We start from the raw sequence: 27,506 nt of genomic DNA on the forward strand, positions 1-27,506 counted from the left end.
AGACATCTGGATTTTAGTTAGCTGGGCTTGGAAATGCTGGCTTAATCTACACCATTTATCAGCGTTTAAAGGTAATTCCTTGTTTTACAAGTGTAGTGCGAAGTGTTTGAGGTCAGGTTTGCAGGAGTCGGGCGGAGGGTGCATTAGGGAGGACAGACATGGTGATGCTTGTCCTCTGAAGGATGGACCAGTCTTTTCCTGTGGCCGGTTCTGAGGTGTGAGGCTGTGCTGGCGATTGATGCATTTCTGAGCTCAGGTCTATCAAGATAGGAGGCTTAGCGAGACAGAAGTGTGAAGAGGAGCTTTCCCCCGTTTCTGTGTGGGGTTTTGTGTTAGTTATTTAAAGGGAAAGGTGCTGTGTTGTTAGCCGGAGGCTCTGTGTCAGAAGGTAACAGGCTTTGTGAGAGAGATGCTTGTGTTCAGAGCAGCGAAGAAGCTGGCGACATTGGAAAGTGCATCTGATGTTAAGCCCACTGCTTTTTACCTGCAGAGTGAGGGTCCCTGTAAGCTTGTGCAAACGGTGCAATTCCTATAAAATGTGGATTTTTACGAAGCTCATTCCCTTCTCATGTTAGAGTTACATTAGGGAGGTAAAGCAGAAAGCGGCAGTTTCTCAGACTGATGGCATTCCCAGCAGGAAGGAGAGCACATACACACAGCGAGAAGTGGTGACATCGCCCTCCTGTTATAGACCACCTGAGTCTGCAGAAGCTTGGGTGATTTGTACAGTGTCACACAGGGGATTCAGAGACTCAGCTTCTCTGTTCACGTGTGGCAAAGTTTGGATTCCTGCTGCTAGCTCCACAGGCTGGGCTTGAGGAGCTAATGCTCCTTTCAGCTCTGATTGAAATACATTGGTCTCTGTTACCATGTTCTTAGTGCCTGGGGAGACCCTTCCCCACCAAGAGAGACAAGTGGTGTTGATTATGGATGTGGCAGTTCTCTGCTCTTACCTCCCAAGTTTACCTCGGGACATGGACCTGGCCAAGCTCTGAGGCCCTGAGGTTATGTACTCCTACAGACATCAGCACAGGTTTCAAAGGGCAGATTCTTACCATGCACTCTTTTTGGCAGAGTTAAGAAAGGCTCCTTTTTAAAATGTCTCCACTTGAGGGAGTCCCTTTTCCCTTCATGGAGTCACCAGCTTGATGGAAGATGTTTTTATTGTGGTTTCAAAGGCTTTTCTTGACATCCTTTTGAGTGCAGAACTGGAATGGTGTCTGGTCTGAAGGAGAGCCTGAGCTCTGAAGTCAGGATCATGGCAACAGCCAATTTTTTATAGACCCAGCAGTGTCAGTAAACACCAAAACACCCATATCGATCATTCCTGCAGCTGAGAATCTTCCTGAAAGGCAGCTGATGAGGATCTCTTGACAAGGGCCTGTAAGGACAGGCCAAGGGGAACGGCTTGAACCTGCCAGAGGGGAGACTGAGATGAGCTCTTAGGCAGAAGCTCTTCCCTGTGAGGGTGCTGAGGCGCTGGCACAGGGTGCCCAGAGAAGCTGTGGCTGCCCCATCCCTGGCAGTGCTCAAGGCCAGGTTGGACACAGGGGCTTGGAGCAAGCTGCTCCAGTGGAAGGGGTCCCTGCCCATGGCAGGGGTTGGAGCTGGAGGAGCTTTAAGGACCCTTCCAGCCCAGACCACTCTAGAATTCTGTCATTCTTTGTGATGTGATGCTAAGGGTCGCTGCGATTTCATTGCATATATACACTCAGAAAATGCCTGGGGCTGCATACATAATATATTTAGGGTTAATTTTGTGTCTTCAGGCTCCTTTTGCAGAAGCCAGTAAAGACTTGAAGCTATGAATCTGGATATTTCCAGGTATGCTGTAGCAGTTGGACACTCGGAGCTCAGGGGAGGTGTTTTCTGCAACAGAATAATTTGATGAGCTTGAGCTGCCTTTCTGCAGCCACTTGTGCTTTTCTCTTTTACCTTGCACTGAGCCTGCACAAATGATCTTGAAGCCAGGTCATGAATTGCATTGAGGAACCAGCAGGGAGTAAAATGAACCCCAAGTCAAAGAAAAGAAGCTGCAAAGTTTAAGTCTTTTTTTCAGCCTAGCTCTCTGTGAAACCTTACACATTCTGCTGTTGAGTAGGGGGGTGCTGGCACTGAAGTGGGAGTGATGGCCAGGAACGGGTGGAGGCCAGGCTGTAGTCTTTGATGGCAGTGTTGGTTTACACTGGCTCTGTGTTATAAGGAACATGTCTCAGCAGGGGAGTCCTTTCACATTGGAAAGAGCAGCGGTTTCAGTTGAAGGATTGTAGTGGATCTCTCCACCCATTGATAGACTCTTAAAGGAAACACATCTGTTTCTTCCCTTGCTGTGGTTGCTGTTGCTCTGGTCTTTGCATCCTTGCCCAGCAGGTTATAAAGCCCTGGTATATACAGCTCAGGTTCTGGTTTTGTCAGAAGATCAGTTCCTGGAGCCAGCCCAGACTGATGTCTGGTGCAAAGCTGCCTTGAAGGGCTGAGGTGTGCAAAGTGTTGCTTTCCACCAGTTGCATCCTTGCTGTGAAAGGACCAAGAGCTCCTCTCCCATCTAGGTTGGACAGGGCTTAGAGCAACCTGCTCTAGTGGAAGGTGTCTGTGCCAATGGCAGGGGGTTGGAACTGGAGGAGCTTTAAGGTCCCTTCAACCCAAACCAGTCTGTGAGTCTATGAAGTTCTTCAAGTACTTTGCTGTGGGAGGTTGTTGCACAGATGGCCACGCACCCAGGGGTGATGTGTATGATGTGCCCTTCCAGCCCCACAAGCACCAAGGCTTTGAATCAAAATACATTAGGCAAAAAAACCTTTAAAGAGATAAACTGCAGGCTGTGCTTAGGTTATGTTTTTGTAGCAAGTGGTGGTATTTTCACTCCTGGGGTACTATCAGAGCTTTTGGGGCAGCTGCTTCCTTGTTGTTCATCTGTCTTTGTCATACATATAAGAAAGGTCACCTCCTTCTAGAGGATTTGAGACGTTATGTCAAAATGTGTGTGTAATGTTTTCAAAAACAAAGATTGAGTTTTCTGTTCAGAGATGATGTTCAGGTAAAAGCACAAAGGCAGAACTCCCAAAATCATAATTTCTGTGTGATTTTTCTCATCAAGTTATTTGTGGTCAATTGAAGCAGATATAAAGTGATCCTTGGTATCTCGTGTTTTAAAAATAACCCCTGAGCTCAGCCAGCAAGAACCAGGGCTGGGAGGTTCTGACTTTGTTAGGGGATCCAAATGGCTGTGGCTGTCACTCTGGCCCGTGCTCCGGGCTGAAGCTGGTGCAGGCCTGATTGTCTCAGCTCAGGCAGGGCCAAACAGCTGCCTGCAGTGCAGAGGGATTAATCCATGTATTGGAGAGAGATTGGCCCAGCGTGGAACAAGCGTGGTGCAGGAGCGATTGCGAAGATGCCGCAGTGTACATCACATCCAGAGACCATCCCATAACGCCAGAGGTGCTGGATAAAAACCATGGTGTGGTTGCAGCCTTCAATATCCTGACAAATAACATACTGTCCTATCGTGATTTATTTATGTACACAGTAAGGCAGACTCGGAGACAGGTTCTTTTGATGTCAGATAATATTTCAACGAAGAAGAGGACAGTGCATGCTGAAAAAACTTGTTAGATTCTGCTTTATAAGCTCTCCATGTGTGCCAAGACCTGCTCTCGCGGGTCCTGACAGTATTACAGGGCTTTCAAGTTATCTTTCTAATCAAGACTAATTCACGTCCAGATTTGTTTTTAAATCATCATCATCATCTGATAGATTGCATTTCTCATTAGGCAGTAACGATTGTGAAAAGTGAGTCACAATTCTTTTGATCTTGGAGAAAGGCACAGCTTTCTATTGGTTGCTCTTTCTTTCTCAATGCTTTTGAATGTGTTTTGCATTTGTGGTATAGTTGGGAGCGCAGATGTCATTCTCAGATAAGGTTTTGTGTTTTGCAATTAAAAATGATGAAAACTTGCTAGTTTGAGAGGTGGAAAAGTATCATTAAAAAAAACCCTTAATTAAATTTCTTTTTTTTTGTTTTCTCCAAGCTTTGGAACAGGCTGCAGAGTTTGTGGGAACAAATACCTGGGAAACTGATGGAAGTGGTGATACTGAGATTCACAGCCGGCTCATACAGAGTAATTAAAGCCTGTGTGTTTCCTGCAGGAGGGACGAGAACAAGGGCTGTGTGAAAAGTCCTGCTCTGCATCGTGTAGGTGTAGTCGGTTGTAGTACACGATGCCTCCCTCCACTTCCCAAATGCATCCCAACTGATAAAGAACTTTCCTAATCTGCACTGGCATTCGAGATGATCTGATTCCGCTTTGATGTTTTATCTTTGCTAAATCTGGGGCAGAGAAGTCACAGGCATCTGTCCCTTTGTCCCATTTGTCACAATTGAAATGCTGCCAGGGCTGGAGCAGCTCTGCTCTGGAGCCAGGCTGAGAGACCTGGGCTGGATCAGCCTGGAGAAGAGAAGGCTCCTGAAAGGGAGACCTTAGAGCAGCTCCAGTGCCTAAAGGGGCTGCAGGAAACCTGGAGAGGGGCTTGGGACAAGGGCCTGTAAGGACAGGCCAAGGGGAATGGCTTGAACCTGCCCGAGAAGAGACAGAGATGAGCTCTGAGGCAGAAGCTCTTCCCTGTGAGGGTGCTGAGGCGCTGGCACAGGGTGCCCAGAGAAGCTGTGGCTGCCCCATCCCTGGCAGTGCTCAGGGCCAGGTTGGACACAGGGGCTTGGAGCAAGCTGCTCCAGTGGAAGGGGTCCCTGCCTGTGGCAGGGGTTGGAGCTGGATGGCTAGGAGCAATATAGAAGTGTTGCCTGTGTGTAGATGAATGGAGATAGGAAAGGCAGACCTCATCTGGAGTGAGGGATGTGAAGGGCAAACAGAAGGGCTCCTGTTGAAAGTACATTGGCAGTAAGAAGGAGGATAAGAGAACTGGGGCCTGCTGCTGTTGAGTACCTTCTGACCCGGGACATGGTGAAGCCAGAAAGCACTCGGGGCCTTTTCTTGTTTTTAACTGGTTAAACCAGTACTTGTTTTTTCCTGGGCAAATGCAGGGAGCTGTGCTCATCCCCCTCAGTGAGGGATGATGGAATGAGTCGAGCTGTCTCATTTGCATCCTGATGTGGATGGGTGACATCAGCGTGGCACCTGCACTGTGGGTCAGACAAGGCAGCCTGCCTGGGAGTCAGACACTCGCAGGCAGAGCAACCTAGCAGCAAAGGAACTGCCAAGCAGAGCACAAGGTATGGAAGTTCATAAGTATTTTATGGTGGCTAAGGAAGATGGTCACTGCAGAGCTAGGTGAGCAACATTGCCTGCTCGCTGGGCTTTTTGTTTGCAGCTTCTAGCATTTGCTTGGGCATTTTATGCTTTTTCTGGGACAAAGATCTCTCAGAAGAGGGTGTATATGAAAATTGTTGCCTTGGAACAGAGAAGCACATGTCCAGCATGCACCAAAGCGTGAGGTAGGGTTAATGTTGGTGAAAAGCTGGGAAGTGTAGGAAGCAAGGCAGAGCAAGCCATCTCTTAGAGGGCTAAAAGGAGATGTTTTCTTAGGCAAAGGGGTTTGGAGGTGAATTTTATCTTTCTGCTTTTCAAGTTAGCAGTGAAGAATCGAGCTTCTGTTGGACTGGTGGTGGAAGTAAGCAAATGGTGAGAAGTTCCTTGAAACACTTGAAGAACAGCAAAATGAATTGATGCATGGGTGGGCAGCAGACATGAAATAGATCACTAGGAAATGTCAGCTGGTAGATCTAGGTGAGGCGAACATCTGAAAGTGAGGAAGTTGAAGATAACTGGTCATTGCAAGAGAGATGAGAAAGCTGGGGAGCAGAAGAGAAATAAAGTAGAATTAGCTGCAGGTGAAGAGAGATTCATACCCAAGGTTCATACCAGAATCCATCCATGTCTCTGGGGATGCTGCATCAGTCATGGCCAGAGCAAAGAGACTTCTAATCATCTCCAAAAGATGTTCAGGGAAATGGAGGTGGGTTTGTAGGGAAGTTATCTGGACAGAGTGAGGAGAAGGCATGCCACAAGTGTGATGGTCAATGGGTGATTCATGGACTGGAACTATAAGGAAAGTGGTGTGGGTTTGGGTTTGGTGCTGGTTTGGTTTGGTTGTTTGCCATGGGAGGACATTCTTAGAGAGGCATTTTTCTTGATGAGTGAGTTTCAGCTGTGGCCTTTGGACACTGTTCAGGGAGAATTGACCAGAGTAGGACTGGAATACAGTGGCTTTTCCAATTTGAAATAACAGGGAACCATTATAAATATAATAGAATCATAGAATAGTTTGGGTTGGAAGGGACCTTTGGAGGTCATCTCCAACCCTCCTGCAATGAGCAGGGACATCTTCAACTAGATCAGATTGTTCAGAAGCAGAGGACTCTGTTTCTTGACCACAGCTTCTCCGTTGTGCTTTCCAGCACATCAAGATCTAAGTGGCTTTGTGGGTTTTCATTATCTCAGCTCTAGCCCCATGACAAACATAAAGCAACTTGAATGGAGCAGCAGTATGGCTGCTTCCACATCAGCTGAGCATTTCCCCCATGGCAGCACTGGTTAATTAAGGCCTGGGAAACTGGCTTTACCAGGAAGTCTTTGGCAGGAAAACCTGTGCTGGTTCTGGTAGCAATGTCATTAGTATGATGCTGCACTTAAGCTAAATAAGACTTGGCAGACCTAAGCCTGGCCCAGAGCCACTTTGGAGCTGTTTGTGCCTGTGGCATTGTTCACCCACAAGCCTGTATAATCTACCTGCAGACAATGGACCAGCCCTGGTATCATCAAGAGCTGGAAGGCCTTCATAGTGAGACTAAAAGGAATGAAATAGCATGGTGGGCTAAGTTCTCTATTTGGGGACTAACAGCAGAGCTTTGTATTAAAAATGTGGATGTTAATGCTAGTCACTGCTCTCATTCAAATTCTTTATTGGGGTTATTATATACCTACCAGAGGGCTTAGAAACAGCTTTCTAGTGTGAACAATTGATGCAGAAACACCACTAATACAGCTTGGTACCCCTAATGAGAGGATCGTTGTTGCTTGTCATAGCAAACAGCTGAAAGTGGCCCAATGAAGTCTTGGATGATCCTAAAATAAACAGCTTTCTGAGGCAGAAAGGATGAGGAAAGGACTTAGTGAGTGCTGTGCTGGAATTTGGAGAGAAGTTGGATGTTCTGTGCTATTGGGATGAGAATCCCTACAGCAAAGACCAAAATTACCATTGTGACCTGCTCTTTTGGAAGGTGTCCCTGCCCATAGCAGGGGTTGGAACTGGATGAGCTTTAAGGTCCCTTTCAACCCAAACTACTCTGAGTCTAAACTGCAGGGTAGGTACCTACACTAAAGTGAGAGGGTGATTATCCAGTTTGCCACAAAGACTCGTCAGTCTTCTCTCTCTTTTTTCTCCACCCTTATCTCTAATATTCACCTATGTAAATGCACATGAGTATTCATGTGCCTATATTTTAATGTTTAGTTTGGGAATTGGTTCTCTAAGTGCATCAGCAGAATAACTCTTTGACCATGTCAGCACAGTTACATTTTCTGGCTAAACCTGCTTAGCCGTTTTCCCTGTGAGACAAGGAGTGACCTTTCTAGCTGGGCGCTGTGCTTTGAAAATGAACCTGGACATAAATCTCTCCCTAAGGGGCTTCAGTACCAGTTCCTGTCTGTGGCTTGGGGTTCAGGAAGCCCTTCAGTGCTGCTCTTTGCTGCGATGTGCAGATGCTGCAGGTGCATTCCTGCTGGCCACCACGGAAATTGTTTCCTTGGAGCAGCTCACTGCAGCCTGTCAGCAGAGACCTTTGTAATGCTAAGGATTCAGATAAAACCCCCAAGTTTAAAAACAAAGGCAAGTATGAACAAAGTAAGTATGTGGATAGGGCTGCTGGGCTGCACCAAGTCCAATTGCTTCAATACCTGTTAGCTTTGTCATAGAATCATGGAATGGTTTGGGCTGGAGGGGACCTGCCACAGACAGGGACACCTTCGCCTAGACCAGGTTGCTCCAAGCCCTGTCCAACCTGGCTTTGAGCACTGTGTGAACTGCTAATGCTGATGTGTTCAGTGTCAGGTAGGGGAACATGTACTGCAGTGTTTTCCCTCTGTTCCTGCTGAACTTGTCTGTGTGAGGGGCTGTCTCTGTTACACTTGCATTCAGTGCTGGACGGCTTGGTGCTGTGTATTATTACAAAGCTCCAACCAGTAACACAGGGTGCTCTGTGAGGCATAAAGAACTTTGGAGAAAGAAAGGGGCTGCTGATGCTTTCCTGTGAGTGTTCAAAGGACATCTTAAACACACCATTGTCTTCAGCTTTCCAGCTGCCTCCACTTGGGAACTTGGCCTGTGTGAACTGCAGAAGGTAACTTCGGCCCTTACTGTATGAAGCTATCTCTGTACTTTCATCGTGCAGACATAAGGAACTCTTCCAGGAAGGTGATCCTGGCTATATATAGTTTGCACATGAGAGTGTATTAGCTAATGGCTGTTTACTTCCTTAGCACTTTGAGTCTAAGAATATTTCCCCTAAGCAAATTGGAAGACTTGCTTTATATCCTTCCCACAGAGAGCCCTCGGCAGAGTTCAGCTTTACCAAGCATGCGTTGCAGCTTTTTGTGCTGCTGCCAGGCGTCTCGTGTTCTGGAGGGAGACTCCTTGGTTGTGTAATTGCAAAGCTTGCTATTGTGGCAGCTTTCCCTAACCTGCCTTTGCACTGGCAGACAGCCCTGCACTACTGACCACATGGTTCCTGCAGAGCTGAAGCAGGTGGACATGCAGTTCTAGGTACTCCTGATGCTTTTCCTGACTAGAGCTGAGGTTGGTGTCTTTCACGCCTTGTAAAGCTCTTTGTAATTCAGACCCCTTGCTTAGGGAGCTGACTTCTCCAAGCTGATATCCAGTACGTATCTGAAGAGCATGGGCTGTTCTGGACCACTGTCACCTGTAGTGCTGGTGTGTTGAATTCATTGTAGGATAAGCCCATACTCACACAGCTTAGTTGGACATAGATACTTTCTGCACTGCAGCTGTAGAGTTCGTGTTCATGCAGTCTATAGGTGATCTGGGGACATCCTGTAAGCGTGGTTCACAGGCCCTGAGGTTGAGCACAGCAGACAGGCTGTTAGGCAGTTCTCCTGGCAGAAAATGGACCAGGGCTTGGGCCTCCACTAGGTGAGATGCTTTGTGATATTCAGGGCAGACACTTGCTATCTCAATTACATGCATAATCTGAATTACATGCTTTCCCCCTTTGTTTTATAAGGCAGCGTTTCATGTGTGCTGTTCAGATGAGTTCAATGGCATCTCATTCCCGTGTTTCCTCTTTCCTCATTCTATGCCTGCCCAAAGCTTGTTCGACTTCTGTTCAGAGCTTGTGTTTGGGATATTTGTTGGTATCAGCTAGAATGAGCAGCCTCTGCTGGAGGGTGGTGCAGTTCATACTTGTGTATGGGGTAGAATTATCTCACAACAGTATTTTCATGTTTAATTCTTTGTTACACCCATTCCACTGCCTTCTATGCTGCTCTGATCAGGTATGTAAATCCCACCTTCAGGCATGGTCTTTGAAACTGCATTACAAATCCAGCTTACCACGTAGCCCAAAAATTCTTACCTGGAACTATTTTCCTTAATCGTTTTAAGGAAAAGATGGATCTTTTCTTCTTTTTCAAAGGTGAAGTTTCAGAATAACATTAGTTATAATGCATGCACACATACACAAAGTGGAATTGAAGTTGTAGAATCCCAGACTGGTTTGGGTTGGATGGGACCTTCAGGCTGATCCAGTTCCAACCCCTGCCACGGGCAGGGACACCTTCCTCTAGAGCAGCTTGCTCCAAGCCCCTGTGTCCAACCTGGCCTTGAACACTGCCAGGGATGGGGCAGCCACAGTGTATAAATAGAAACAAATGCAGAAGTTCAGAGACTAAAAACCACAGATATGTGCATATGAAAGGACAACTGGCAGCCAGCCCTGGAGCAGACTTGCTGCATCTTCCTGGTACCAAGCTGTCAGTCTCTACAAAGGAAGCTGTCAACTGAAGAAGCTGCAGTATTCAACTGAAAACCTCTAGATACACCTTGCTGAGAATGCCCCTGTTGAATTCTGAGGCAGTTCTCTCCATTTTAGCCCTTTTTTGGTTCTGTGCCAGGAGTCAACGAGCACCTGATAAAAAATCTGGGAGCAGGTTATCAGTTCTTTGGGCCCTGGTGCAATCCACACCTCTTCTGCTTTCACAGCCAGATGCAAGCTCAGCGAGGGTGTCATCCTTCCTGGCTTCAGTGGCTTGTGCTGACAGGTTTGCTGGGTGCGAGGCTGCCCTCAGTTCATTCTGCTCTCTCTTCCTTCCAGGATGGCACGCTCTCTGTATGAGTGGATCTGGCACCATGAGTTCTGGCTGCCCCCAGGAATCACTTGGGAGGACATGCAGGAGTCTGAAGATGTCCATTACCCTCAGCCTCGTGATGTCCTGCTCAGTATCCCTTTTGCTTTAATCTTGGTTGTCATTCGCCGTGTCTTTGAAAGGTAAGTTTTTTAGTGCTCTTTGGGGATTTTTAGGGTTAATGCTGGCAGTTCAGGTCCAAAAGCTGACTTGAGTGTCTGGGCCAGTGTGTGACTGAAGAGGTCGACAGGAATTCCAGCTCATAAGGTCTGCTGAGGGACATTTTTCAGCTCTTCCTTTCCAGCCATGTGTACTGGCTAAAGAAGTGTGTTGAACATAGAACACAAAACCTTCCTTTAAGGTCTGATTATGAGCCATGTGAGTTCCTACACTTAAAACAGGTAGGCCCTGAATGAGCTTTATGCTTGTGGTGTAGAAGGCAGACAAGCTGTTTTGTGTTTTGTTGCATATTGGTGGCAGTTTCTGGGTCGAGAGCAGTGGGAATCATATTTAGACTACCCAACTACAGTTAAGTCTCCTTTATCTTGGGTAATGGGGCACCTGACACACAAGCCTCAGTAGGATGCATTAGATTAGGCTGAGTCATCTGACCTCAGAATCAGCCACACAAATGTGTGCATGTCACAGACCACTGCCCTGGGTTCAGGAGTGTCATTCCCTTGGGAGAGCCATGTAAAGACATTTGTAGCTGCTGCTTTCTTTCCAGAACCATGTAAGTGTTTTGCATATTACCCTTCAGCACAGAAAATACGGGGGTTATGGCAAAGAAATCCCACAGGGTTCATTGACTCAGAGTTTCATAAGGATCCTGAGCTGGTGCTGTTGCTTTATGCAGTTTAGTCCATAGTTTGCATGGTGTCTGCAACACAAAATGATTTGCTGGTGGGTAACTGAGATTTACCGTAGTGTCAGCCATTGTCAAGACTGCAGAGTAAGTCCCCTTTCATGATCCTGAATACTCTTCAAAGTGGTTCTCACTGGACTGAAAAATCCCTATTCCTCGCTGCTGATGGAAGACGTAATCTTCTGAAATAGTTTAGTCAAATCTACAGTGGTTTGAAGCTTAGAAAAAGGCAAAAAAAGACAATTAAAATGTCATCTATTTAAAAAGAAAGATGACAGATGGAAGCACACCTCTGCAGGTTAGGAAGATGTTTCCTCTGCAGACTCTCTGTGCTAACAGGGACAGATTGGAAAAGCTGGTGGAAGCTGAAATGATTCAGAGCTCTGTTGTGATGAAAATGTTTTTAATGAAAACCCCATTATAGCCAGGATTTTTCTGTAAACACAGATACGTCAGTGATTCTTTAAATAATCATTTTACGATGATACAAAACTGGAATCCAGATCTCTTCTTTGTAAACAATACGTTTAGTGTTCATTCCAGGAATTCCACAGATTTTACCGTGCACTTTCCCAAGGACGGAGATGGTTTGGTTACCTCCACTGATGTGGGAACCAGGGTGCTGTAGGGTAACCATTAAGACACAAGTGATTCATGTTTTTATCTTGCTGGTCCACAAGACAGGGCTGGATCCAGGTCTCCTCCAGGTACTCACTGTCCGTCAGTGCCTTGGGCAGTGTGAAGTTGGGGATTAATCCCTGTGTCCTGCATTGACCAGGACTCTCCAGTTCTAGGCTCCCCAGTACAAGACAGGAACAGGAAGAAGAAGGAGAGCAACTGTTCTTAGTGGTGTCCAGCAGCAGGAGGAGAAGGAATGGACACAAACAGAAATGTGTGACGCTTCAGCTGAACATATGGAAATGTATTACCACTTTGAGGGTGGTCAGGCATTGGAACAGGTTCCCCAGAGGAAGAATGGTGTCTCCATCTGTGGAGATACTCAAAACCCAGCTGGAAACAGCCCTCTACAGCCTGCTGGAGCTGACCCTGCTTGAGCAGCAGGGGTCAGGCTGGGTGATCTCCCGAGGTCCCTTTCAGCATCGATTCTGTGCTTCTGTGACTCCGATCCTTTATCCCCCTTCCTTTTGCCACACTGCTGCTAGTCAGTCTAAATATCTTTTCCATCTGCTTTAAGATGCTTATGGCCAAGTTCAAAGATCTTTTTGCTTTCCCATCCAGGCGATGCCTCAGCTGGCAGAGTTTCCCCAGGCCTGATACTACTTATTAATTTTAAAGCTGTTTTGATTCACAAACTTCATTAAATAAGAGCTTCTTGTCACACCCTTATAAAAAGATAGTATCGCAGGCCCAGGAAGCCTATAATCACACCAGTACCTTACCAATGCAAATTACAAGCCAGCATTCTGAGCTGTGTTCTTTTTTGTCCTAACTCTTCTGCAGGCATTTATTTCAGCACGGCATCTTCTCATTCTCAATCATTTCTGTGTCATGTGCAGTTCATCCTGGAGAAGAAAGCTTCCCCTAGTGAATGGGAGGTATGAACCAGGTCCTCTGTTGCTCCGTTACTTCTTGTGTACAGTGACAGGATCCCTCTTTAAAACAACCTGCACAAAGGTTGAGAATTGCACACTGAAAGGATGTGTGTGTTACTTCTGCTTCTCCATGTAAATGCCCTTGGCTCTGTGGCTTTGTACATCTGGTCTGTAGGTCAAAATGAGTGTATGTAACCAGTATACAAGTTTGGGTTTGGTGGTTTTAGCTTGGCCTCTGGCAGTTTATTCTGCCCTCACCTATTTTGCATGCAACTGTGCAAGGATGCAAAGCATTTTGTTTTCTCTAAAGACACTGTGTTCCTGCTCGTACCTGCTCTGGGCTTTCAGAAACACTGTAATGTGTTCATGTCATTCATCTGTGTCAGAACTCCAGGAAAATACTGAGAGGAGGAGAAGCCCAGAGGGTTTTCTTCAATCCCTCATTCAGCAGCTGCATCAACCGCTGTGTTTAGCCAGTGGATCCATCTTCCTTGTTTGGAGATTAAACCTGGGAAGGACCCCGCTTCCTCAAGCATGGATTTCCTTCTCCTTGGCATCTGCTGGCTGAACTGGGATAAACTGAGCCTGACATCCTTTTAAGAACCATTTATGCTGTGGCTTAGGTGGTGGCTGTGGGAAGAGGGCATGCGATGGCTGGGTGGGGCCTGGGAGAGCTGAGGACGTGGGTGCAGCCCCTGGGGAGAAGAAACAGCTCACACTTGGGTGAAGCAACTCTTCTGGGAGGCTCTGCTCTTGGGAAGGTGCAGAATTGGGGCATTCAGTGCTGGAGAGCAGAAACCTTCCTACCTCTGCAGAGCCTCTGCTCTTTGCCATGACCCTGAAGCAGGGCAGTTGGTGATGATGTCCTGACAAAAGAAGGGGGCTTGGAATTTGGGAACCTCTCCTCTTCCTTTGGTGTTTCCAGACTGTGAGTAGGTGATACGTCTGGCACCCATGATTTGGAGGCTGGTTTTAGGCACCTTAGCAGAACTTCACCCTGCTCCTCTTCTATAATGTTTGAGGCCCTTTTCTTTAACAACCAAATTCTTGGGAGTGCCACGATTATGACGGAAGCACAGCTTCCATTGCAGAGTGTTTCTTGCCTGTATGGTTAGGTAAATATGAGAACTGGAGTGCTTTTGAGGGACAGTAAAGCAGGAAGTTGCAAGCCAGGATGTACATACCATTTAATTGTGTGATTTTAGACTTGACCAGTGATTTGGGGATGTTGGGGAACTGAAAGCTAAGGTGGGTGAATTTGAATCCAAGTAGATGAGGTCTCTTAGGAGGGTTGCAACTGCACATGAGCCATGGGATGACCAAGGAAAGAAAGGGATACTGTTGATCCGCAAGGAACAGATGCTTGAACTCAGAATGAAAAGAAAGAAGAGGGCACCCTTCCTTCTGAAAGGGCAAGCATGAAGCTAAAAGAACAATTCAAAGAACTCAAGTTCCAGTTGCTGCTGTCCCTGGTTCTGCATTTCTTACTCCTAGAGGATGCTGAGAGAGGGGCAAATTCAAAAACATTTGAGGGAGAGGCAAAAACCCCACTCCCCAAAGTTCAATTATTTCTTGTATCTGATGGTAACTCAGAAGCCTCTGCAGGAGCTGTGGGGCCTCATTTTGCATGGTGGGGGAGCATCCTTTATGCCCCTTCCTGATTAATCCATTTAGTTTCAACTAGAGCAGGTTTTGCAGGAGACAGTTTGTTCTTTGATGCTTGCCCAATGAAGTGGCTTAGTGTGAACTTTCCTGTGTAAACCACGGAGTGCAAGAAGCTCACTGGTGGAGAAGGGGGCTTGAGATGAGAATCGTCTCTGTGTCTTGCCTTGCCTACCTGTGGAGAGTGGTACTGATTAGTCCTCAGACTTCCTCCTTCTGTCTTCCAGACAGCTGATAAGCTGCCATGATGAGACCATCCCTGCAGCTGAGATGATGAATCTGTGATGTTGAAATCAGTACCAGCATCATCCTCTTAGGGTTGTGCTTGGAACCAGATTTAAATGAAAACTGAGTCAGAGCATACATCCAACATGTACAAACGTCCCTTAGGAAGAAGTTCAGGCCTTAATTTCCCAATGATGGTCATAAAAATAGGATTGGTCCCATAACGATGGTTAAAACCTTAACAACAAAGTAATTGTAACTTTGGTTAATTACAGCCTGTCTTCATCAACTGCAGCTGCCTTGTTCCTGTTATAGTGCAATTTTATGCCATGACCGTAACAAACCAGCAGGAAGGAGAAGAGAAGACAGGGATTAAACAAAGCTAAGAAATCAGTCAGGAGAATTTAAATAGTTTTCCCATTAAAATGCTCATTGGCAAACTGCCCTGACACCTGGCAGGAAAATTCTCTTTAATGTGTCTGGAAAAGTTCAGACCTTTCAGTTCCTGATGTGGGCTGATAAGAAGGCGCAATAGGGTTCTTCTGCAGCAGCAGAACTTGGTTACATCTTCTTCAGAGGAGCTTCTATTCAATGACTTGCTTCTTAAAACAAAAGCTCAGGCCCACTTCAAGGAACCACTTAGTGTAAGAGCCAAGACCTACTGCAGAGCTTGGATGGGGCTTGGAGCAAGCTGCTCTAGTGGAAAATTGGTTGGACCTCACTTCACACCATTGGGGAGGGAGAGAAGAGTGTGTGTAATGGAGTTGAATTGTTGAGCACAGCAATTCCATGCCCAGTTTTGTTACCACTTGGTATTTTCTATTTATGCAGTATTTTTGCCCTGCATTGTTCCCCTGTGAAGGGCTGAAGATGCACAGCTAGCAAAAGCATCCTTGTGGTTATGTTTCTAGTTGCTGTGTTTTTATTTTACAACCTATATTTGACTTGCATTAGGAAAACAGAGCTAAGTTACTCCAGTGGAGACCAAGTGACCTCCTGTTTCAGCAGGACCTTTCTTCTGCACTCACACATCTGATAGAGACTACGTCTCCATCCTGAGCCAAGTCCTGAGTTCAAGTGGATGCTGTGTATGTTCAGGGTTTTAGATGGAGCAGTGGCCTTATCATTAAGGCCTTATCAACAACATGTAACTGTGCATAAGCTGTAAGCAAGCCAGAGCACTGATAGGTATCGCGGCTGGTTCTGCGTGCCTGGGCTTAGTGCCATAATCCTGGATGACCAAGCATGGTGGATTCAGAAGTTGGCAGAGCAGGATATAGCATTTCCCAACCTTATGTGAGCACAGAGCTCAGGACAAGTCCCACTGCTTTTGCTGTAAATTTGGGTTGGTTTTTTTTTCTTCTCCGTTTCTTTATCCATCTTACTTGCTTGGCATGATAACTTGTGCTTCAAATCAAACTGTGGGAGGCAGCTGGGATGTAGTACATCATGTTTAAACAGTGCTGCAATATCAGAAATCACTGTTCTGCTTTTGGCTGAGCCTTTATCTTTTCTGTTGCAGAGCCATAGCCCTGCCCCTCAGTAGCAAACTGGGTGTGAGAGACAAGCAGAGACCAAAAGCTCAGCCCAACCCTGTATTGGAAACATTCTACAGTACATGCTGCAAGAACCCGGGCGAGGTAAGGCCTTTCTTCCTTTGCTTTCCTCTAGAATTAGCCCTTGTGTCTTATTATTGTGCCAGATAATATCACACGGAATTCCGAAGTTGGGTAATGCCACTTGTATTTGGAAGCTCAGTGAAGTAGCAGGAACTGCTAAAGCACTGGCCACCCACCACCAGCCAGCCACAGGAGCCAGAGATGTTCTGCTCTCTGGGATCTTTACACTAAGACCAGACAGCTTGCTGCAGAATGCCTCAGATTGACCAGATTTGGGCTTGTCAGCAGCCTGCAGCTGGGCTCTGTGCTGAGTCAGACAAGATGCCCGTACTGCCACACCTGACTTCCAGGCTGGGTCTGAACCCTGCTTTCTCACCTCTTTTCCAGGGTGAGCTGCTCGGTTTGGCCAAGCAGTGCGACCTGCCGCTCAGGAAGGTGCAGAGGTGGTTCCGGCGCCGGAGGAACACGGACAGACCCAGCCTGTCCAAGAAGTTCTGCGAGGCCTGGTGAGCAGCAGCACAAGCCATGAGCAGCAGGGGCCTTCCAGCAGAGCTAAGTTCTGTGGGCAGCTCACTGCTCCCCAGCCTGGCCTCCACCCCTATGCAGAGAGCATCCCAGCTCCAGCATCTCCCCAACCTGCCCTCCACTCCTATACAGAGAGCATCCTGGGTCTTCCCTGCCCCACATGGGTTGCAGCTCTTCTGCAACTCTACTGCTTCTCTGTTACTGAAACAGAGCTGCTTTTCCCCTTTATTTTCACTCCCAAGTCTCCTTTTACTCCTGTCTCACCTTATTCCTTATAGTACTTCTGGTTTTGACTTTCAAAGTCAGCATTCTGCTTTGAAACACAATTGTACCTGAAAAACTCCCTGCTGCTTTGCATCTTACTGCTTTTTGCCGCTTTGCTGCCTCCAGAATAGCCTTTCTGTTGCCTTTCCTGTGACTTCCCTTTGCCTAAGTGCAAGCTGATTCCTTCTGCTGCATCTTTTCTGCAACTGTTCTGCATGCTGTTGCTTTCAGAAGTCACAGGCAGCGGGCTAGATTGTATTCTGCCTAAAATGTATCTGTCTAAAAGTGTGTCACCAAAGGGTAGGCATCAACTTTGAGCTAATCCCCTTGTGCTCCACTTAGCACTCAATCTCTCATTCAAAACCCTTGCTTAAAACCCCTCATTTATTTGTAATATTCCAGGTAGTTGCAGCTAGCAATACAAAGTCTGTGGACAAGGAGTTGTAAAGCAATCTCCTTCATCTCCTTCCATGAAGATGCAATCTAAGTTCTCCCTGCACTTACAATAAATAGGAAACAGTAAATACTTTGGTGACTCAACTCAGTGAGGATGAAGTCCTTCCACCTGCCCTCTGTTACCAGGCAGAGTCTGTAGAAGGAATCTGTGATGTAGTAGCTTTGCACAGGTTATGTCTGGCTTGGAGCTCCTGTGGGGTGTCATTGGCAGGAAGGGTCTCGCTCTCTCTCAGAATGGAGTTACTTCTGATTTGTTATGGAGGTGTTTGGCAATGTAAGGACTGGTTTAGACCATTTGACTCCTTTGAAGGTTTCATGTGTTTTGTTTATTAACAGCTTGTTTATCCCATTGGGGTGAAATTCCTTCATTCCTTACTATGTGTGTATGATCGGGTGACCTGCCTCTGTCCACTGAACTTGGCAAGCAGTTCATATGTATTTGTATGTGGGTTTAATGTGGTTAAACCATTACCAGCTTCTGACTGAGCTCGAGCATGACATACTCATTACTTCACATGATAATGAATTAAGCATGCCCTGTCTCCAAAGCCTAGGAGCTTGGCACTGTTTGACTGCCAGTGCTGGGAAGGTTTGGAATGATTATCTGGGAGATTTTTGTATTTTCATCTTTAAAGCAGAACAATTGCTCTTTGTGACCTGGTGGATGTGCCAGTGACACGCAAAGAGCCATTCCTGTTACAGGCATGTAGATATAGGTGTACCTTAATAGTGCCATTCTTTGAAGGGGTAGGGTTGATGCACAGACCTGCAGGGGGGTGGTTAATGAATGGCGTTCTAACCTGCTCTGTTTTGTTTGTTTGTAGCTGGAGGTTTACATTTTACATCACTGCTTTCATCACTGGACTGGCTGTCCTGTACGATGTGAGTACACGAGCAGTGCCACCTGCTGTTCTACCCAGCCAGTGCCTGCAAGAACGGCAGATGGCCTTGTCAAACATGTCCTTTCAGACCTTCTCGTAGAGGTTTTCCCACCAGGTCAGTGTGTATCCTCTACACAGCACGTTTATGAGACCACACACAGGTCGGACCGTGCTTGTTTTAAATGCTCCAGCTCAAACCCAAGAGGTTTCCTCTTCTTCTGGCAAAGCAGCAGATAATTGGGGTTGTGTAAAAATACATTTCTGTGGGCTAGGAGATGGAACCCTTACCTGAGATGGAAGCTGCAGGGCCTGGTAGTGTGAGGTATCTGATACCTGCTAAGGTAAAAAACTCAGGTTTCCTTTGGAGCATGGACTGCAATTTAATCATTTCATGTATTAGTTTTCTTTTCCTTGCCCAAGGTGTGGTTGGTTCAAGCTCATACCTCTGCCTTTTCTCCAATATGATAAATAACGAGTTCTCTTAATACAAATTGAACTGCCTCAACAGGCAGAAGAGGTAATAGAAGCCATGAATAGGCTCTGATCAGTGAGCTGAGACTAGGGGCACTGGCCATCCTCTCACTGTATAAGTTCTGGCTCTCTTCCTGCACCACTTCCCCAGGTGAGCTTTACATTGGCACATTCTGAGGGGTTAAGGAATGGAAAACCTGCAGCTCCCAAGCCTGCAGGCACAAACTATGCTTGTAACTTCTCATTATGGTAACAAGTGAAGAACTTCTGAACTTAGACTGACTTCTGAGTCGGAATTTAAGGTACCCTATGAGCTACCAGAGGAGTGAAAGTATCTAAATCCCAACTGTAGTGTTCTGTGAATCCGTACATCCAAATTGAAGGCAAAATCTTGTTCTTCTGCATGTCCTGACCATTCTAGGAATAAAAGATCATCTTCAGTTGTCAGAAGAGTCTTCAGTACACGTCTTCCAATTTTCATGAGAGGGAGGCATCTACAGACAGCACCTTTAGATCCTGTAGCAGATAGCATGTTAATCTGTTAGCTAAAGTTGTAACAAAACGACTGCATTAAAAAGAAGGACAAATAATGAATGTGACAGGGCTTAGTTACATGTGACATTTCCTGACTTTTACATGTTTACTTTGTAATGCGAGCAGTATTTTAACCTGCATTTGTTCCTCTGGAGCACCCTTCTTTCTTTAGAAAACAAACAAGTATTTAAAGCTCATCTTAGCTGCTGAAAGCAGAAGACTTCTGTCCCATGAGTCAGAAATACCAGGTAGCAGTAGGAACTTACAGAACCATACAATGGTTTGGGTTGGAAGGGACCTTAAATCTCATCCAGTTCCAACCTCTGCCACGGGCAGGGACCCCTTCCACTGGAGCAGCTTGCTCCAAGCCCCTGTGTCCAACCTGGACTTGAACACTGCCAGGGATGGGGCAGCCACAGCTTCTCTGGGCACCCTGTGCCAGCGCCTCAGCACCCTCACAGGGAAGAGCTTCTACCTAAGAGCTCAGCTCAGTCTCCCCTTGGGCAGGTTCAAGCCATTCCCCTTGGCCTGTCCCTACAGGCTCTTGTCCCAAGCCCCTCTCCAGCTTTCCTGCAGCCCCTTTAGGCACTGGAGCTGCTCTAAGGTCTCCCCTTCAGGAGCCTTCTCTTCTCCAGGCTGCCCCAGCCCAGCTCTCTCAGCCTGGCTCCAGAGCAGAGTTGCTCCAGCCCTCCCAGCATCTTCATGGCTTCCTCTGGGCCTACTTATCTCAAGTAGGCCACCAGAAAACAGTTTTTCTTGCTGAGAGTAGAGGAATTATGAAATTCAGGGACCTGGGGTTCCTTTCTAGTTCAGGTAGCAGTGTGCCATAGTTTCAGAGGTTTTGCTTAGTCCTCTCTGATTCTAGATCACACTTCTCTCCTGGTTCTGTACCTGTATCTGCTGTAAATCCTACTCCTAACCCCACTTCCAGCCAGCAGGAGGCTGTGTCTACACAGCCTCATTACCACTGCTTGTAAAAGCCACTGCTCAGTGGAAGGAATATCTCCTTAGCTCTGCTATCTGGAGCCTTGTAGAACTGTCCTAGACAATTACCCTTTCAGATGCAGCATAGAATATGTTCCATCACTGCATGCTCTGATCAAATCTGGACATGGCAAAGGGTCAGAGCATGCTCTGTGCAGGAAGAACTTTGGGGGACTTTAGCTGCCAGGGTTTTATGGAAGTTTCTAAGTTGTCAGGTTCTCAACTGCCAATTTGATATGAAGTGTGAACAGAGTCGGATCTTCTCAGAGGTTCATTACTTAACAGACTGCAGCATGAGCCTCAGGTTTAGAGGAGGAACCATGTTCTTGACACACAAGTTTTCAGCGTTTCTACCACATTTAAGTGGTGGTGTCCAAACCACAGAGATTCTTAATGAAATAGTTGTAATTTAATACACTCAAAACATCACCACCCCAAACCTGTAGAACAAGTTGGTATACATCTTCTTTGAGCTATTTTATTTGGGACCAGGTTGAAAAGCCTGTGAAAGTTCAGCTCAATAGCCACAAACTGGTAATGTCACAAGCAGCTGCAAGTTCTTGTAGTGGAAACCTCTTTGCAACTGAATTCCAGACAGTGTGCTCATCTCTGCCTTTGATACAACACAGCAAGGTTTGTAGTAGTCAAAGTGAAGGAGTTAGGCGGGTGATGAGAGAAGAATTCTTCTGGCATTCTCACATTCATGTTGTGTTTTCTTTGCAGAAGCCTTGGCTTTGGGACCATAAAGAATGCTGGACAGGATATCCACAGCAGGTGAGTCCTGCAAGAGGGAAAACTGCTGTTACAAACCATGTACTGTCATTGCAAATCAGGTTATACTAATGACAAAAGAAAGAGCACTGAACTAAATTGCTCAGGACTCTGCACAGTGCTAAAGAAACACACCAAATATTCTGGATCTTCCTGGTGGTTCCTTAAATGTTCCACATGATTCAGCAAAGTGGAATTTCCTCAGCAATGTGCTTTTGCCGCAGCACAGATGACATTCCCTAAGTAACTGCCTCGTTCAGTGGAAGTATTCCCCCCTGAAGCTGCAAGAACCAGTTTGGTTGGTTTGGTTTCTGATATTCTCTGGCCTAGGAAGGGGCCTTCACTTCCAGCCCCTGCTCTGCTTTATCTGATGGGTAGTTCCCTGTCTCTCCCTCTCTCACAGCCCCTCCAGTCCTCCCTGTTCTGGTACTACATGCTGGAGCTCTCCTTCTACTGGTCACTGGTCTTCACCCTGCCCTTTGATGTGAAGAGGAAGGTGAGTGGCAAGGCTTAGAGAAGAACCAAGCACAAACGGGCTGAACGCTGGGGACAGTGATCTTCAAGAGCAGTGTATAGTGCTGCTCTGAGGTGCTGGGGGACTCTTTCCTTGTTCATTCCCAGGACTTTCCATTCCCAGTCACTGGCTTCCCTCTCCTCTGGGAAGTAGAGAATACAAACCCTGACATAGAAAGGCACAAGCTGCTGCAGAGTCCACAACCTGGGTGCACTGGTCACTGAGAGGGGGAAACAGATGGTTCTCTGCCAGTTAAGCTGCATGTGGACCTGGGTGCCAGTGCCCCACAGAGAGGGTGCTGCATGGTTACATACACTTGAGGCTGCAAATATACCCTTGTAAATAAGGAGTGATTGAGTCTCCATCAGCAAGAAGGGGGTATGAAATGATTGTGCAAACAGGTAGGAACTGGGGCACTGTTTTGTGATGGAAATGAAGCTCTCTTGATGTTGAATCATTGGCTTTTATTCTTCTGTGTTCTGATTTGTATCATCCTGGGACCATTACTGAGGGAGGGAGGGAGTGTTCTCTGTTGTAAGATCCTCAGTTTACACCATAAACTGGTCTCTTGGTTGCCTGTGTTTCTGGAATGTGTTTGGTAAAAGAGTTCTATGGGTAATAACTTATAATGCAGATTTCTTGGTCATTGGGTAGAGAGATTTAAGGTGCATTATGGATTCTGTTCACTGCTGTCCCCTTTCTCATTAGGATTTCAAGGAGCAGATAGTCCATCATGCTGCAACCATCTTCCTGATCAGCTTCTCATACTGTGCCAATTACATCCGCATTGGGACCCTGGTGATGATCATTCATGATGCTTCTGATTGCTTCCTAGAGGTGAGCTCCACAACTTACATCTCAGGCAACGGTGCTCTTCAGCCAAAGGGTGCCTTTTGACCTAGCACAGTGTGGGCCTGGCATTCAGGTGTTTCCCAGCTAACTCAGTACTGATCTGACCCAGCCTAGGGTGCCCTGCAACCAGCCAGGAAGAGGCATGATTGACTGCATGCAGATTGTGTCATATCTGGCTCTTTAGCATCCTGGAGCACGTGCAGATGCACTCACTGTCTTGGCCTGCGGTTTTATTGTTCTTTCTCCTTCCAGCCAACTAAGATATTCAATTACATGAAGTGGAAAAGAACTTGTGACAGCCTCTTTATGATCTTCTCAGCTGTTTTCCTCATCAGCCGCCTGGTCGTTTTCCCCTACATGTGAGTCTGCTGCAGGAGAGGGGAATGGAAAAGCTGCCTTCAAAGGGACAGGATCGTTCAGCTGGGTGCTGAGCCTTTTGCTGCAGCCTTTGCTTTTCAGGCCTAGAGCCATATGTCCCTGTCCTTTGGCACAGGCCACAGTGGCACATGGCTCTTGCAGCTGCCCTGGGGTAATAAAGTAGGGTGGCCTGCCTTGGAATTCATGGAGTAGTCTTAAAGTCCTGAAGAATATTGCAGAGGAGGAGTCCTTGGCTCTTATTTCTGGTGGGAAACTGGGAGTTGGCTCATGTGTGTTATATATATGAAGAAAGTGACTGCCATTAAACTTCCTCTGTGACCAGAGCTTTCTAGGGCTTAATTACAGCCATGCTAACAACATACTTTCCCTCCACTGCAATTCCTTCTCTTTTGCAGAGTGCTCTATAATACCTACTATTACTCCATGGAGATATTCCAACCCTTCTTTGGATACTACTTTGTGAATGCTCTCCTGATAATTCTGCAGCTGCTCCACATCTTCTGGTCCTGCCTAATTATTCACATGGTCTACATGTTCATCCTCAGAGGCACGGTATGGATGGGGTTGTGCATCACATGGGGAGGGGGGATCCACCTCGACTGCTTGCCATCATCCCAGCACTTGCTCCAGGATGATTTGCATTTGTAACAAAATGAAGAGATTAAGACAGGGAAGGTTGGGATTGGTGAGGGCAGTGCAGAAGTGCTTCCCCTAAAGTACAGGATTTGTAATGACAGCATTACTGAGATCACAGAATGGCTGAGGTTGGAAGGTACCTCTGGATGTTTTATCCATATTCCCTGGCTCACTTAGAAGCAGGTTGCCTGGGACCATGTCCTGACAGCTTTTGAGTATTTCCAAGGATGGAGACTCCAAAACCTCTCTGGGCATTTGTGCCAGTGCTCGGTCCCCAACTCAGTAAAGAAGTGTTTCCTGGTGTTCAAAGGGAGCCTCCTGTGCTTCAGTTTGTGCCTGTGGCCCCTTGTCCTGTCACTGGGCACTGCTGGGAAGAGCCTGGCTGCACCTTCCTTTCAGATGTTGATATACATTGATGACATCCCCCTGAGCCTTCCCTTCTCCAGGCTGAACAGTCCCAGCTCTCAGCTCTCCCTCATCCGTGATGTGCTCCAGTCCCTTCATCATCTTCATGGCCCTTCACTGGACTCTCTGCAGTATGTCCATGGCTCTCTTGTACTGAGGAGCCCAGAACTGAACCCAGAGCTTCAGGCGAGGCCTCACCAGTGCTGAGCACAAGGGAAGGATCACCCTGTCCTGCTGGCGATGCTCCTCCTAATGCAGGCCAGGGACAGCAAGGGCACTTTGCTGGCTCCTGTTCAACGTGGTGTCTCCCAGGGCTTCCAGGTTTGTCCTAGAGATACTAGTCGGCCCCCAGCATGTTCTGGTGCCCAGGGTTCCCACTTCCCCCTGTAGAACTTCACAGGGTCTCTGTCAGCCCACTTCTCCATCCTGCCATCTGGATGGCAGCACAGTCCTCTAGCATACCAGCCACTCCTCCCAGCACATTTGCTTAGGGTGCACTGCCCCATCATTAATACATGTTTCATATGGATTGTCTTGCAGTGCTGTAGATGTCTACAGGTAGATATTTCTGTCTAAACTAGCTGTCTGGACTGTTTGGAGCAGCAGAGAAGTCCAAACCATAACGCATTCAGTGTTGCACCCAGGTAGTGCTGTTCATAAGTCACAGAGCAACCCTAGATGAAAGTCTGAGATGCAGCTGTATAAACTTAAGGGAAGGGCCTCCCACTCTTTCTGACCCATCATTTGCTGTGAGACCAAACTGCTGCTCAGCATGAAATTCTTCCCAAAATCAAAGGCATGACCTAATGGCATTTAAATTGGCCACATGTGGAAGACACAGTCCAGGAGTAAAAAGTCAGTGCCTTGTGGGAGTTGACCTCATAGCCCAAAATGAGTTGTTTTATTAGTATCCAACTGGGGAATTCTGTGTTATGGGAACTGAGAAAAAGCATTAAAGGCTCATATTCATCCATATTGTCCCCTTTTCCTACTTTAAGGTTGTGCAGAGCAAATTCCTTGCAAACCAGGAAACAAGTTTCCAGGGCAGAAAATGAAGACACAGTTGAAGATGCCCTTTTACTGTTTTCTTAATCCTAATTTTACTGTTTTCCTACTTCCTGGCCAGAGCAGTGTGCTCCACCTGCAGCCATCCAGGCCAAGCATGGTCAGAAGCTATCTCCTTGTCCCTTTTAGAACACGTGAAAGAGCCTCTCCCATCCTTCTTCCAGATGTTTATGCCCAAAGCACCAGTGTGGGTCTCCTCAGTCTCCTGTCATTGTCCTCAGTCCTGTCTGTGTTTTGGTGCTGCTTCTCAACCAGTACTGTAATTTGTAATGGTTATCAGGCCAGGTTGGATGGGGGGGCTTGGAGCAAGCTGCTCTAGTGGAAGGTGTCCCTGCCTGTGGCAGGGCTTGGAATGGATGAAGTTTTAAGGTCCCTTCCAAGCCAAAACATCCCATGATTCCATGATCACAGCTAGGCTTACACTGAGACTGAAATCAAACAGACAAGAGAGAGTCTTGTTTCCAAAGGTGATGTAAAAGCTGAAAGGACACAGTAGGACTGTGTGCCAAAGGCTGAGGCAGGCATTCATCTGAGGCAGCAGATGAATGTTTGTGCTGTGGCCCAGCCAGCACTGCTTCTTGTGCAGATTTGTATTGCTTCTCATTTATGTGTTTCTTTAGATGGAAAAGGACATGAGGAGTGACACAGAAGAAAGCGACAAGGATGAAGAAAAGGTTAGGGAAAAGGAGCAAAATGGGATCACGTATTTCAGCAGCGTCACAAGCAACAGCTGTATCCAGAGGAACGGGTCTGAGCCACTGAACAACAGAACCCATCTCACCAATGGCCATGTCAAGGAGAGATAGCTACTGCGCCCGTGCTTCTGATCTGCTCTGGCGTTAGCCCAGTTCAGTGTCTTTAGAAACAGTTTTGCTTATTGTATAGATAAATTGGAGTGCAATTGCAGTATCATAGCTGAATTCCTGCTTCCTGCCAACAGAAGTGTTTAAGGTCAGTCATAGTTGGAGGAAGGTTTTGGTCTTTCTTCAATACAATCTTACTGTAGCTGGTAGCCTTGAAGCAGACAGAAAGGGATCAAAGCGGTTTGACTTGGGTTAGGCTGTGCCACGGTTGTTGTTAAATGTGTTAATCTTGAAAAATGCTTTATAAAAACAAAAAAAGAGGTGGATAAACTCTGACAGTGTTAAGTTTCAACCCCATAATGCTGTGTGAAAGGATTCTGCTTAGCCTTTACCAGCCCCTGGAGGCCCTGGCCCATTGTCACTAATGGTTATGGCTAACAAGTAAGTGTGAGACTCCAAATCTTAATGTGGGGAAACCTTTGAGAAGACACGTGCCCATACACCGAAGATTAAAACTGAGCGTAGTGAAATGGAAGCTTTGGAAACACACAGGAGAATACATTTGCTTCTCAAAGGAAATGCTGCTGTGTGCCCTATGGACCTCAGCCTCTTCTGTTACCAGCATTATTGCCACAAAAGTGGGAACTCCAAAGGCCAGATGAGAGAGTGCCCACCCAAATCATAGCTGGAAGAGCTGGAAAATGCAGACAGCTGTGTCTCAACTGTCAGGTAATCCTTTAAACCTGCCCTGGGGTACACAGCAGCAGGAGGGAGGTGACAAGAAGTCCACACTGATTGAGGTGCTCATGTTTTCACCTAGTGTGATTGGCACAGCAGGAAATGTTTACAGAGTCAGTTTGTGGCAAGAAGGGAATACATTTCCCCTGACCTCAGAGGAAAAAGGATCCAGAGAAGGTCTGCTGAACCTTATGGAATAATGCTTTAATGTGGCCTTCTAACTCTAGGGCCTTAGCCTAGATGTATCGAGAAAAGCAAGGTTAAAGCAGTAGTCCATGAAGTCATGATGCAGTTCTGATGCAGTTTGTTTAGATGTCTTAGATCTTACATCCTGTGTAGTCTTAGACTTTGGATTCTGTAATAGTTTAAAGAGTTAAATTTGTATGACATGATTTTCTGGTTTATAGATCAATTACTCTATGAAACCAAAGTATTTACAGCTTCATTGCAATGAGTGCAGGGACTTTGACTGCCAAGGCCATGCTGACACTTTCCTATATGTGTCCAGTAAGAACCAGTGCTCACTGGGGAAGGACATGCACCAAGGAAACACATGGCTTCAGAAGCACATGTTTAAAAGGCAAGTGACAGCAGAGGAGAGGGTTTTCAACAACCCACTTGGTTCACCTGAGATGTGGCTGAGAGAGCTTGGATCTGAGCTTGTATGGGCTCATCTTAGGTTTCAGTTAAAACACTCTGGATCTCTTCATAGGGGGAAAAGTGGCTCCAGTGGGGGGCATTCCAGGGCAGTAACATGCTCTGGAGAAGAGCATCTGTTCCTGCATCATCCTTTACATTTGTATTTGCTGAAGATAGTTTGTCTCTGAGGCCCTGAGCTAATTTGCTGTTTAAAGCACATGTTCTGTACCCCGTCAATGTTCCTTTAATCCGAGCCTGCAACCTTGCCTCTCCTCTGCGGGTGATGCGTGCAG

The 27,506-nt window shown here is 46.7% G+C and overlaps 1 protein-coding gene across 2 annotated transcripts; it reads left to right on the forward strand.

The window, feature by feature from the left end:
- Positions 1–1,769: 1,769 nt before the first annotated feature.
- CERS4 (ceramide synthase 4) lies at positions 1,770–26,429 on the forward strand. 2 transcript variants are annotated; one of them, XM_061355925.1, is made up of 11 exons: positions 1,770–1,824; positions 10,343–10,516; positions 16,201–16,318; positions 16,685–16,803; positions 18,367–18,424; positions 21,136–21,186; positions 21,587–21,679; positions 22,406–22,534; positions 22,802–22,908; positions 23,323–23,479; positions 25,654–26,429. In XM_061355925.1, the coding sequence occupies exons 1-11, from the start codon at positions 1,805–1,807 to the stop codon at positions 25,837–25,839; spliced, it is 1,212 nt and encodes a 403-aa protein (XP_061211909.1). In that variant the 5' UTR covers positions 1,770–1,804; the 3' UTR covers positions 25,840–26,429. The 2 variants fall into 2 exon arrangements, with proteins under 2 accessions (XP_061211909.1, XP_061211910.1); XM_061355926.1 differs by lacking the exon at positions 1,770–1,824 and adding an exon at positions 4,151–4,192.
- Positions 26,430–27,506: the final 1,077 nt, after the last annotated feature.

The sequence above is a fragment of the Neopsephotus bourkii genome, unplaced genomic scaffold (genome assembly GCF_033783945.1).
Source record: "Neopsephotus bourkii isolate Nb327-2 ecotype Australia unplaced genomic scaffold, CSIRO-AGI_Nbou_v1 NB_838, whole genome shotgun sequence".
Taxonomy (NCBI): Eukaryota; Metazoa; Chordata; class Aves; order Psittaciformes; family Psittacidae; genus Neopsephotus; species Neopsephotus bourkii.